The 11,517-nt window shown below is 45.7% G+C and overlaps 4 protein-coding genes across 4 annotated transcripts; 3 read left to right on the top strand and 1 right to left on the bottom strand.

The window, feature by feature from the left end:
- Positions 1–30: 30 nt before the first annotated feature.
- PHALS_09807 (serine protease family) lies at positions 31–1,622 on the top strand (the record flags this gene model as incomplete). Its single annotated transcript, XM_024725128.1, has 5 exons — positions 31–57; positions 115–123; positions 179–241; positions 302–398; positions 454–1,622. 5 exons carry the CDS (start codon positions 31–33, stop codon positions 1,620–1,622), a joined length of 1,365 nt encoding a protein of 454 aa, XP_024575936.1.
- Positions 1,623–1,874: 252 nt separating this feature from the next.
- On the bottom strand, positions 1,875–3,488 carry PHALS_09806 (gtpase-activating protein; the record flags this gene model as incomplete). Its single annotated transcript, XM_024725127.1, has 1 exon — positions 1,875–3,488. The coding sequence occupies one exon, from the start codon at positions 3,486–3,488 to the stop codon at positions 1,875–1,877; it is 1,614 nt and encodes a 537-aa protein (XP_024575935.1).
- Positions 3,489–3,642: 154 nt separating this feature from the next.
- Positions 3,643–4,293, top strand: PHALS_09805 (ectoine synthase; the record flags this gene model as incomplete). The annotated part of the gene is made up of 2 exons (XM_024725126.1): positions 3,643–3,782; positions 3,852–4,293. 2 exons carry the CDS (start codon positions 3,643–3,645, stop codon positions 4,291–4,293), a joined length of 582 nt encoding a protein of 193 aa, XP_024575934.1.
- Positions 4,294–5,000: 707 nt separating this feature from the next.
- On the top strand, positions 5,001–10,262 carry PHALS_09804 (Phosphoglycerate kinase, C-terminal; the record flags this gene model as incomplete). The annotated part of the gene is made up of 1 exon (XM_024725124.1): positions 5,001–10,262. The coding sequence occupies one exon, from the start codon at positions 5,001–5,003 to the stop codon at positions 10,260–10,262; it is 5,262 nt and encodes a 1,753-aa protein (XP_024575933.1).
- Positions 10,263–11,517: the final 1,255 nt, after the last annotated feature.

Genomic DNA, 11,517 nt, shown 5'->3' with positions numbered 1-11,517 from the left:
ATCACAAACCAACATATTGTTCTTCGCATTATGCTTAACGTCGAAATTAAAATAGCCGTACATCACCATTCCTGATACTTCTGCTAGGCTTTCTTGTGACATTGTCTTGCACAGGTGACTTCAGTACCCGATCTCTTTGTGCGAATTCAGAGGCTGACTAATCAAATGATCTTATAAGGTAAGTGCTTTACTGACTACCGTTCAACTTTTTGTTCTCGTTCGTCTTGACTCTGTCGAGCAAGTACATTTGGGTAGCTAAACGTCTTGCTTGCAAAATCAGATAATGCGGTGCCCATGTTAGCTCTCATGCACCGCTGGCGTACTTACAAAAAGATACTCACCTACCCAGTCTAAACTTAATCAACTCGCTGATACATTTATATGCGGTGACGGAAAAGGTATTTAATGTTTGAGAAATAAAAAGAGGGTTTTTCAGCCAATGTTATCCTGAAGACCCAGTTCATGATGTCAGGTCAAACATTCTTGACTTCTGCCGCTTCTTCTCCACGTCATCGTTATTCATGGGCAACGGCGTCTCCAGTGAGATGCAAATTTTTGCTGACGGCGAGATGGAAGCAGAGCTGAAGCGTCTTGGCGGTACAGGTGATGCTAGCGTGAAAGAACTGCTAGGAAATGGGTACCATGATGTAGTCAAAGCGGTGATTCGCCCAAAACGTGCGCTCTACGACCTGAGCGAGCTGGGACCGGAGTGCTTTCAGATTGCAGGACTATCTGTGGATTCAACAGAAGACGATGAGACGCAGGCTAGACGCAAAGACTTTGATGTGTATAATGAACGCGGTCTGCGCGTTTGCTGCTCGCACTGGCAGCTTTTTCTAAAAGATAGCATCACTCCTGCTAAAACACCCTGCTTAATTTATCTACACTCCAACATTGGATCACGACTAGATGCTCTGCGCGTGCGCGATCTGGCACTAAAGCGCGGTTTTTCAGTGTTGGCCTTTGACTGCTGCGGTTCGGGGCTGTCGGATGGCGTCTATGTGACAATGGGCTGGAACGAAGCGCTGGATTTGTTTTCAGTATTACAAACTCTTGAAAACGATGAGTCTGTCTCGGACATTTGTCTGTACGCGCACAGTATGGGAGTATTTCCTGCAGTTACCAATGTGGCCATTCGTGCAGCAGGGGCGGCAGACAAGAAGATGCAGGCCAGATTAAATACGCTGCCGCATGTCATGCGAACTGGACAAAGGCTACACAAACCGATTCGAGCTATTGTATTGGACAGCGCTTACGCCTCTGTGCGAGAGGTAAATGAAGGTTTGTTGCGCGAAATGCAGATGGAAGGGTTTTCTGTGCCAAAGGCAGTAACTAAAGTAGCAGTGGCTGCAATCAATAAGAGTGTCAAGAAACGCACCGAGGTAGACCTTGAGCTACTCAGTCCCGGTGACTTTGTCGAGCTATGTTATGCTCCTGCACTTTTCGTAGCTGCAAACAGTGATAGATATGTGTCTAAAGAACAAAGCAACGACCTTGCTGTCAAATACTCCGGTCCGACGGAGATTCTTCGGGTCGAAGGAGAGCATTATGACGCTCGCGATGCAACTGCGTACTCAAAAGCGATAGACTTTCTTTATGCCGTGATAAATCCGAGATTGTAGATGACATTTTATGTTGTCGCATTAGCTGGGCGAGCACGACAGAATATTTCGAGCGGAGTGGCGACTGCACGCTTGCAGATAGGTGTATCATTTCGGCACTAAATAGAGAACCTAAATTGAAATTTGTCGATTTGGGCAGTAGCGAATATAAAAAAAATTGTTTCTGCCTCAGTTTTTAGCAGCATTTTCATATTTTGAATTTGTTCAAATAAAGTGACAAACCTCTCGACTGATTGGCGCTAGTACAAATACTTAGCGACAGTGTTGAAGAGAAATGTCGTACATAACGTCAACGAAGTAGTCAGCGCTGGAGTCATCGCTGTCATACAAATCCATAAAACGAATCTTCAATGAAGGAGACACCTCCGCGCCAGAGCTACAAGCGTAGTCATCCAGAAAGTCATACTCTAGCATCAATGCACGATCTTCGTGATACGTGCGGGAGCAATTTAAGGAATTTGCCGGTTGGGCACTAGTACTGCATTGATGTTCCAGGCATCGCGCTTCAGCTTGTTGAATTTCTGCTTCAATCTCGCATCGATAGAACTGACGCAACTCGTGTAGCGTATCAAATGGAATCGTTCCTAGAAAAGATTTGTCCATTGCAAGCCGAACCAGCGTATCACATACACATTCGTCACGATTAAGCAGGCCAGATCGGTACGGAGCCGTCAGTTCCTGCAACGTTTTATGCGATACTTTAAACATTTCGTACACGTCAAGAGCATCGTCACACGCCATGATGCGAGGCTGATTTAGTTTTAATAGCACAAGTCCCACTCGCAATAAAACATGACTGCCCTCACAGAAGAAAAGATCCCAAATTCGCATAACAGGCTCGAAAGGTAGTGTGTTTAAAAAAAGGCATAGGAACCACTTGAGTGTAAATGGCTCAAAGTCAACGCCCAACATTTGCAAATGATTCGCTAGAACAGGCAGTTTTTGAGTGACCAGATCCGAGAAAACGCGCTGGTCTGCACGGCTGCCTGTCATTGTTCGTGTGTGATACAGGGGTGTCAGCTCCTCAACGATAGCTGCCAGAACCCAAAAGACTTCTTCCTCTCCCATATGTTGCAACAACACTGCAGCTAAAAAGTTCATGCTTTGACAGTATCCCACCGTCGGATTTCGAAGAGAATAAGCCTGCAAAACCCGACGGAGTTCACCAAAGCTGTCTTCGTCTGAGAACTCTTGTGATTGCCGCATTGACTCGCGAAGCGCAAGAGGAAAGGTTCTGGGCAAGTCCTTTTCAATGTCCATTTCTGCACATTTGCTCAGTGTATGTAATCGATGCAACAAAGCTGGATACGATTCTTTCGCTTCACGTCGGAGCTCTGCTGCACCGCTACACATCCACCAGACCTGTCCACGAAGCTGCGGAGACACTCCAGCCTTCAACAAAACGTTAAACTGACGCGAGTGTAGCAATTCTTCAGCTGCTGAGGCAAATGTAGAAAGCGCCATTTTGGCTGTTGTAGTCAGTGATTTGCTGCTGATCGTGTCGTCTTTTTGCACGTTTTCTTGCTGCTTCGTAAAGCGCTTTTGATTCTCCTTCCATTTCTGACACACCCGCTCTTGCGCCCAATCACGGGCGGCAAACCGCTCATTCCACTTTCGAATACGCTGCCGATATGATGCTTCAGCCATATCCATCTCATTGTCAGTATGCTGATGTAGGCCCACGAAGCACTGCAGCACTTGGCGCTCGCAGTGGCACGCCATCTCTACATCGTCTTCTTGTGCCTTTAATGTTGCTTTAGTAAGCCGAAATCGACACTTTGGGCGAAAGCACACAAGTTGACGGCCATGCACGCGTGCAGCAGACGTCTCGTGGTCTTTGCACACGCTGTCATGGTCCCAAGTCATCTTCGTCGTCCTCGTCTGAACGCAATTCTGGAGAGAACACGAAATAACGGAAATACACCTCAATGTGGAAAGACGAGGGAGTTTGGTTTTCGCTTAAGTTCGATAAAGCTTGAAGATATGAACTGAGGCCCCCATTTTAAGTCTTGCTAACATAATGATGCCAACGAAAGTCTCGAAGTCTCTCACGCGCTTTTTGCACACTTCGGCACCTAAATCCTTTCTGTTACGCTCGCTAGACGACGTTCGTCGCGACAATCGTGTCATCAGTAGCAATGACGGCGCTTTGGAAACGCGGTAAAAATGCATTTGAATGCGGACTATTGACCAAAATTAACAATCACTCTCATTATTGCCGTGTTGAAGTCGTTATCTAGTTCGTAATGATGAATGTGGATTTTCCGTTCAGCACGAAGTGATCCAAAAGGGGACCCCTGTGCGCCTTGAGTTTCAAAATCACGTGTACGCCCTGTTAGTGACGCGCGGCAATGGTCGTGTGCGGCTGCTGGACATTAGTGAGGGTCCAAGGCAGTTTCAAAGTGTGGCAGAAGGTTCGCTCGTGGCTCTTAATGCTTCCGAGGTCGTAGAGATTGAGGCCATAACCGACGAGCTGCACGCCGTTAGCGTCATGAATCCACCAGTTTTTGGCGTCGAGAAGAGGGACGACGCGACTGGAGTATTCCCAGCTGTGAATCCGGATGGAGAGGCACTTGATAGTTTCGATCTTTCTCAGGTGGACCAATTATTTTCTGCCCCTGAGTCACTCAAAGGTGGCAGTGCCCCGATGAAAGACGACCCGCTTTTCTAAGCAATTCTTTTCAAACTACAAGCAACAAGTGTCTGCTATATTACCAGAGATAATAACTTGGTAGAATTTCGAAATGGTTCGCGGCTGATGGAAAACGGCTTTTTATTTGCTAAGTATGCAGCTTTTATAATGATGATTTAAGTCGACGCGTCACTGTTCGCTTTGCGGGTTCAAGCCTTTTAAAGCATGATGCCTTGACGGAGAATTGTTGCGAGTAGTTAAAACCCGCATGCACAGATGTATGGAGAGAAGTGTAGCCGCTAGACTAAAATACCCCATTTATGAGAGGACAGACGTTGGAGGGGTAAGAAAAAGCAATATAAAGTTAATGTATTTGCGCAGTCGTGATGAAGAGCCGACTTCGATCATATATTGAACGATGTATGTGCATTATCAATTTGTAGCAGCGTTGTGTCTATAATCTGCTCACGGCAGCAGATAGTCACTGCAATATCGCCACTAAATCTTGTCCGTCGCGCAATGGAAAGGCGAGCGTTTAGGTAGATGTCCGTGTTGTACCCGTTTGGAGCATAAATTAGCTTCGTAATTTATCGTATCCCGTCAGCCACAAGTGGTTAGTTTGATCCTGATACAGCAGCAAGCGTTTAGTTGCAACGGACAAGTAATCGCAAAAGATCGGCGACTTTTGTCACCCGACGCCTCCTGACGATTTAAGCGATTGTTGACTCTAGGTGTACGTTGATACCATGAACGAGTTTGCGTCTAAGTCGACACATGAGTTCTTGACCGACACTACAAGCTCACCAGACAGTCGCAAAACTAGAACAATCTATGTTGCAAGAGCCATACACGAAGAAGAGACCGAAGGGATAGCAGGACAAAATGCAGCTGTGAACCAGTCCCATTCACGTGATCCCCGATCGGGAAAATTGACTTCGTACGCAGCACTTGGAGGCGCTCAAGATGTAGAGCGGTTTGATCAGTTCTTGGCGCAACAGCGTGGCCACCTAAGTGCATCCGAGTTACGTGCAGCTGCAGCATCATCAGATCAGAAAATGTTATCGACGAAGCAGCAGACAATGCGTCGAATGCAATTGGAACGAGAATGCGAAGCGACTGAAGATTCGGGCACTAGAAATGTTGATGAGATCGACAATGTAGTCCAAAAGCGGCGAGAAGAAACGGTGGCACATCGGAAATGGCTGCAATCACTACCAATCAATGAAAGAGTTAATCAACAACGTCAACAAAATGCTCTGCGCAAGTGGCGGCAGATAAATAACGAGTGGGAGACTTTTAAGAAGAAAGCAGCGCGACGTTTAAACAAGAACCCACAAGAGCTTGTCATTAGTCGAGCGTCTGCTTATCGAGAGCAGCGTGAAATGTATGATGCTTTGCAGAAGGCCCGACCATTACGTGACAAAGTAGGTGCGGATCTCTGGCTCGTAAGCTTAAGAGACGAAGGAACTCGATTTGTGCCAGTAGGTAATATCTTCAGTGGTCTTTATTGTCCAATTCGCGAGAATTCGAAACTTGGTCCCAGTGTTCGACGGCCACTAGACAATTATTACAATAGTGATACTAGCGAGCATGACGAGTCTCGACTGCTGTCGAAGCTTGAGAAACGATCGCTCGAGCTTTTAGCTAAAAAAAAATGGCGTCTACGAAAGCAACTTGAGTTGCTACTCCCACATGAGGTACAGAGTAGTGCTGATAGCAATCTTGCAGTTGAAACAATGGAACTGTTCGCTTGGGCGTCTGGATCTGGTGTTGATGGTGATGACGACGAATTTGACTATTCATTATCAAACAAGGAGGAGCAAATAGCTTCACAACAGCACCAATTACATTCTCGTGCAAATGCGAGCTCTTCCGACGTGATAAATGAGACTGAGTCTGACAACAACGAGTTTGACGGTCCGAGTCTACGCATTACATATGCTTCTGATGACGACGCCGGCGATTACGTTATGAAGAGTAACGGGGATAGTTTCGAAGGTCGTCATTTGCCACTTCGTCTAAGCTTCTTTACTCCTGTGGGGGAGCAAGACCAACGCTCGCTAAAGATATATAACGATGGAAACACAATCGTTCACTACCAATGGTGGCGAGTTCCTTTTAAAGATGAGACGGATGAATTAATGTCTCATTTACGCGGACAGCGTACACGTCGAGAAGAACAAGAGTTTGAGCAGCTGATTACAATTTCGGTGTCAAAGCACGGTGGCACACTACTACCGGGAGACACGCAGTTATTTGTGTTCACCTTTAACTCATTACAAGCTGGTATGTACCTTGCAAAGTGGCTTCTTGATGTGGATCCTCAGCCACAAATCCGTTTCCGTCCCAGATCCATTGATCCAGTAACGGATTTATCCGAGCCGGTAGAAGTGCATTTGAGTTGCGTTGCAATTGACAAATTTTCCGCGCGAAGACAACGAGCAATACAGCTAACGCGTATACAGCAGCTAGAAGGTCGTGTTATCGTAGCGTCTCTTGTAGATGAAATATTGGAATGTGTGCGATTACCGAAGCCTATGGACTTTCATGATATGATGCCGCGCGATGATATGAAAGAATTCTATGATAAAAATGGCTCTCATGAATTCGGTGACGTGTATTATAGCCCGGCTTTCGTACGTGACTGCCGCGCACTGTATGAACGAGCACAAGCTATTGTGAGCGCTCTTATACCATCAAAACAAGTAACGATCGTCAACAGTGACAGCACAAACCAGAATGCAGCCGACGACATAACAATCAATGTCGAGAAATCAGCTTTGATTACCGCTTTAGAACAACCGAGCAGTGCAGAAAGGGCCATCACTGAAGCTACCTTGCAAATAGAATGTGCCCCTAATGCGTACCCTCAAACGCCCCATGCCCAAGAATGGAATTGGTGTCTTAAAGAACTTGCTCAGCTTTGCGTAATGGCCGATGAAACTCAGCACCGACACCTTAGCTACTTGAAGCACCGGTTGGAAAACGAATTTGACGATCTTGATGAGGATGACGATGATGAAGATGATGGGGAAGATGAGGAAGCAACAAATAAGGCAGACCAGGAATTGGAAGATTCGAAAGAAAAAGACCATAAAAATGGTGGGTTGATCGATGAGAAGCGAACACCATACGAGGTGCGTCGAGCTGAAAAATTTGCTCGTCGTCAAGCTTTAGAAGACGAGATAAGTGCTTACAAGCCCGACCTCCAGATAACATTTGAGATGCTGCGATATTCAGCCTGTACAACACCTTACCAGAATACAAGATTACATCAAAGATTGCGGGAAAGAATAGCAAGCTTGTGCAGTGAATTGCCGGTGGTATGTGAAATTGCTAAAATGATGAACCCTGGAGACGAGGCTTCCTTATATGCAGCCAAAGTCGAGGGAGTGGGGAAATTATTAGTGCGCGGACTTGATGAGGCTATTGGAGATAATTTGGACCATCAGGTCTTGATTGAGATTGAGCGACGACGGGTCCAAAAAATGTGGTTAAAGGACAAAGCGTCATACTCATCTATCGGTCTGAATAAAGCTGCTGGTTCAACAACAGCTGCCGCGGGCAGTGAAGATCCCAGACAAGCTCTGGAGCCAACGGCTGTAGATCATTCTGGAGTAATTATAATGCAAGTTGATTTAGATCTAGCTGCGTGGTACTCGTTGATAATTACGGAAGCTGAAGAGGCTGTTGCTTCTGCAGATGGACCATTGAGTCTGTCGTGGCAACTCTCGCCTGCCCTGGTTCAGCAAGAAACTTTCGTACCAGCAAAAGTTCGTGAAGCAGCTGATGCAATTCAAAACGTGTTAAACACTCTGTCAAGTGGCTACCCAAATGCTCACACTGTAGTGCTAGTAAGCGAATTAAACCGTCCGCCGTTGACAAGGCATACGTACAATTTGCTCTGTCGTGTCTCCCAAGCAGGCGTAAAAGCAAAAGAGCTGCGACAAGCTCAAAAAATCGAAACAAACAGCATACAACTTTTAACGAATCAAGACGAACAAGTTACAAAGGCAGATATGGCTTGTATTCTTGATCGTTTATTGCTAAGGCTCTCGCTTCGAGACGTTGCTCCTATTTTGCAGCGTACTACTGGAAAAGTTGTCACGTTTTGCGCCTCTGTCGATGAACTGCTGCACCAATGTCAAAACCACGTGTTAGAGTCAGTGACTGTACCCATTGATGACGAGCTTTTGGGCGGGATAATCAAAGTCGATGGAGTTGCCCAGAGAGCAAAAGAGACTCCAAGAATCCTTCTGCTTGAACATCTTGAGGCAGCTGGTATTAAAATGGTCATCCCAGCATCTCAAAAAGAAGACGAACTCGTCAAAAATCCAACAACACTTACACCCACTAAAACTCAAAAGCACGTAGTGGGCGGGAATAAACGCTCAGACGCTGTCACTCTTAAGGGAAAGATAGCGACACCCTCAGCTCCTGCGTCTGTAAATCCGGCTATCGCTTCTACTCCATCTATTTGTGATCTTCTAAACCCTGAGAGTGCTGGAGAGAATATCAAGAAGCAGGGTTTGGAAGCCCTTCGAAACGAATTCATGCGCATTGGAAGTGTTTGTGTGATGGATTGTCTTCCATCTATAATGTATGAGAGTGCCTTCGCGTTCACAGCTAGGCAAAATGACACTCAAACTACTCCGCGAATATTCGCAGGGCCAACGCTTTGTCAAGAAATTGAAAGATGGCACCAGACGCTCCAACCGACGGACCCCGATATTGCGATCAACAAGATATTTCGCATGCACACCGCTGTAGTTGGCGGTAAGTCTTTAGAGACAAAATTACGACTGATTGATGGCCTCCTAGAGTTTGTCCAAGAAATTTACTTTGTCGGTGAAGTCGCAATGAGCCTTTACAGAGTTTTGCATTTGAAGGAAATGAAAATCTCAGCCACATGTGATGTTGATGGCATGAAGGATGGCGAAGAAGATGAGAAAGTAGAAGAACAAAACAAACTCCTAAGCGAAACGAGTCTCGAGAAAGAATCTGAAAAGGCCCCATTCGAGACTCGAACCGGTAAAGCCTGCTCATTATGGAATCTTCTTGTACCAGCAGTCGAAAAAATTCAGAAAAAAGCAAACCGCAAATGCGTTCGTTTAATGCTTCCTATCGATTGGATTGTTGGAGAGACTTACCTCGAAGAGCAGGACAAAAGTCATGATATCGAAAATGACGAGGCGGAAGAAGAAGAGGAAGCATCACAATGGGAAGATCGACTACGACAAAGGATGTCTCAAAAAATTGAGCCGGACCACCTCGACATTTTCGAGCAAAAACGTCAGTACGTTTTTGATGGTGAGCGAGCACATGTTGTTCTTGGCCATGCCTCCTTGAGAGATGAAGCTTTATCAGACATTGGTTGGCAAACATTTCAAGATGTAACAACATCATGCTTTGCCGATGTAAAAGTTGTAAACGGAAAGTCGAGCATTTTGACTTCGTGCTGTTCTGACTCAGAAGGTGATGATGTGGAGTCGCGGAACAACACGGCAGCTTTGTACGATTGGACTTTTCGTGCCTTTGACGTAGGTCCAATTGCAATGCAAGCTCTTGCGAGATACTTCCACCAAGATGAAAAATGGGATTGTCAAGATCCAACGTCAGCAATTTCAAAAGCATTAATTGTAAACGGTGTCTGCGGTGCTGTTGAGTATCATGAATTTTGCACTGCGACCAAGCAGCTTCTGAAAATGCTTTTAGACTACGATCCACAAAACGTGTTTGTTGCAGGAAACGGAACAGCAAGTTGGTTTCAGCATATCGAGAGTAAGCTGTTTGCTTGTACATCGACTGATATGAACGAAAGCAACGAAGACGAAAGCATGCATGTGGACTTAACAAATTCCAATGAGAACCTCAGCCTCCCAGCTTGTGTCCGCAAGGTTGTGAATGACCGAGTTGTGCGGAATGCACGAGCACTTAAACGGCTAATTGAAGTCAGGCCACATCCAAGCTTAGTAAATTTGGCATCTCACGAGTTTTTAGCTAGTTGATAATGGGTATAACAACACTTAACCCCCACACCCAAATTTGCTCTGTTCGACGACAAATTTGTGCATGCGGCTTCTCCACCTACTTCTGAGCGGACAAATTTTTGATAAGGAGAGCTCATGTTGGACCTCAATTGCGTAGTGTGCTTGCAAGAAATTTAGAAGCATACAGAAGTGGGGATCTATGTTGAGACTTGTCAGCACACGGAGGGGCCAGCAAGAATGTGAGTGCATTGGACGAATGCAATGAAGAGATACGTTGAAAAAGGCGATGGATAAGCTGGTAAATACAGCAGATCGGTAAGATTAATCTTGAATGTAGACGCAAAACGTTAAAGGAGGCTGGAAGATGGTAAAAAGATTGAAAGGAAAAAATGAAGAGAAAGGACTGATCGAAGTTTTTGCGGTCAAAGCATAGTATTATCCACCTATTCGCGGACCTCGTGAAAACCAGAAATAGTTGTGATAGCAGATCAATTTTGCATATTAAAAGCTTTTTGTCTCGAAACCTTGGAGTTCCTGACTTGCAGATACAGCCTAATACCAAAGGGATGGACAATCTAAATGAGAAAGATATTGTCCTATTGGAATGCTGGACATTTGTGGGTAAATTTTGCTGAAGCTAACGGCAATTTTAAAATGTAGGTGCTGCGAATTGGTGTTTGCATTGTGAACTGAGCACAATGGGGAGCTTGCGCATTGGGGCAATTCCTCGATTTTGGCGCTAAATGCACAGCAACAGATACGTATTCTTTCCTAACAAGACACTTACGCCTTCACTGAAAGGCATACATCAAAGCCATATAATCTTTATCGATAATCCGCATATTCTTTGTACGAATTGCGCGCTCCGTTTCTGTTGGCTTAGGCAATAGATGTCATGAGACCCAGCCACAAAAGTCATGCAGCGCACAGCTCATTGATGACGGCCTAGACCTAAATAAACGAGCCCAGACTACGCGTTCAAATCGCGAATGTCGCAATGACTTTGGCAAACTCAATCAAATCAGGATTTTGAAGCACGTGCTGCCGCCTCAAGGCGAAGCCCTGGCGACCCAATGTATTCGGATCTTTTTTTGCAGGAGCAAAAGCGCTCTAAAGTCACTTCGCGAGCGCTTCTGACACCTCATGCAGCGGGGCTGCCGTAGCTTAGCGCTTGAGGAAGCGTAACAACTTTCGTTCTTTACAAGAACCAAGTAAAAATTAGCGGATCGCAATCCGCTTACGCCAAGAGTAATTATTGCCTCCCCAAGGCTAA

The sequence above is a fragment of the Plasmopara halstedii genome (genome assembly GCF_900000015.1).
Source record: "Plasmopara halstedii genome assembly, contig: Scaffold_430, whole genome shotgun sequence".
In the NCBI taxonomy this organism is placed as follows: domain Eukaryota; phylum Oomycota; class Peronosporomycetes; order Peronosporales; family Peronosporaceae; genus Plasmopara; species Plasmopara halstedii.
This window is presented reverse-complemented; position numbering and strand designations above follow the sequence as displayed.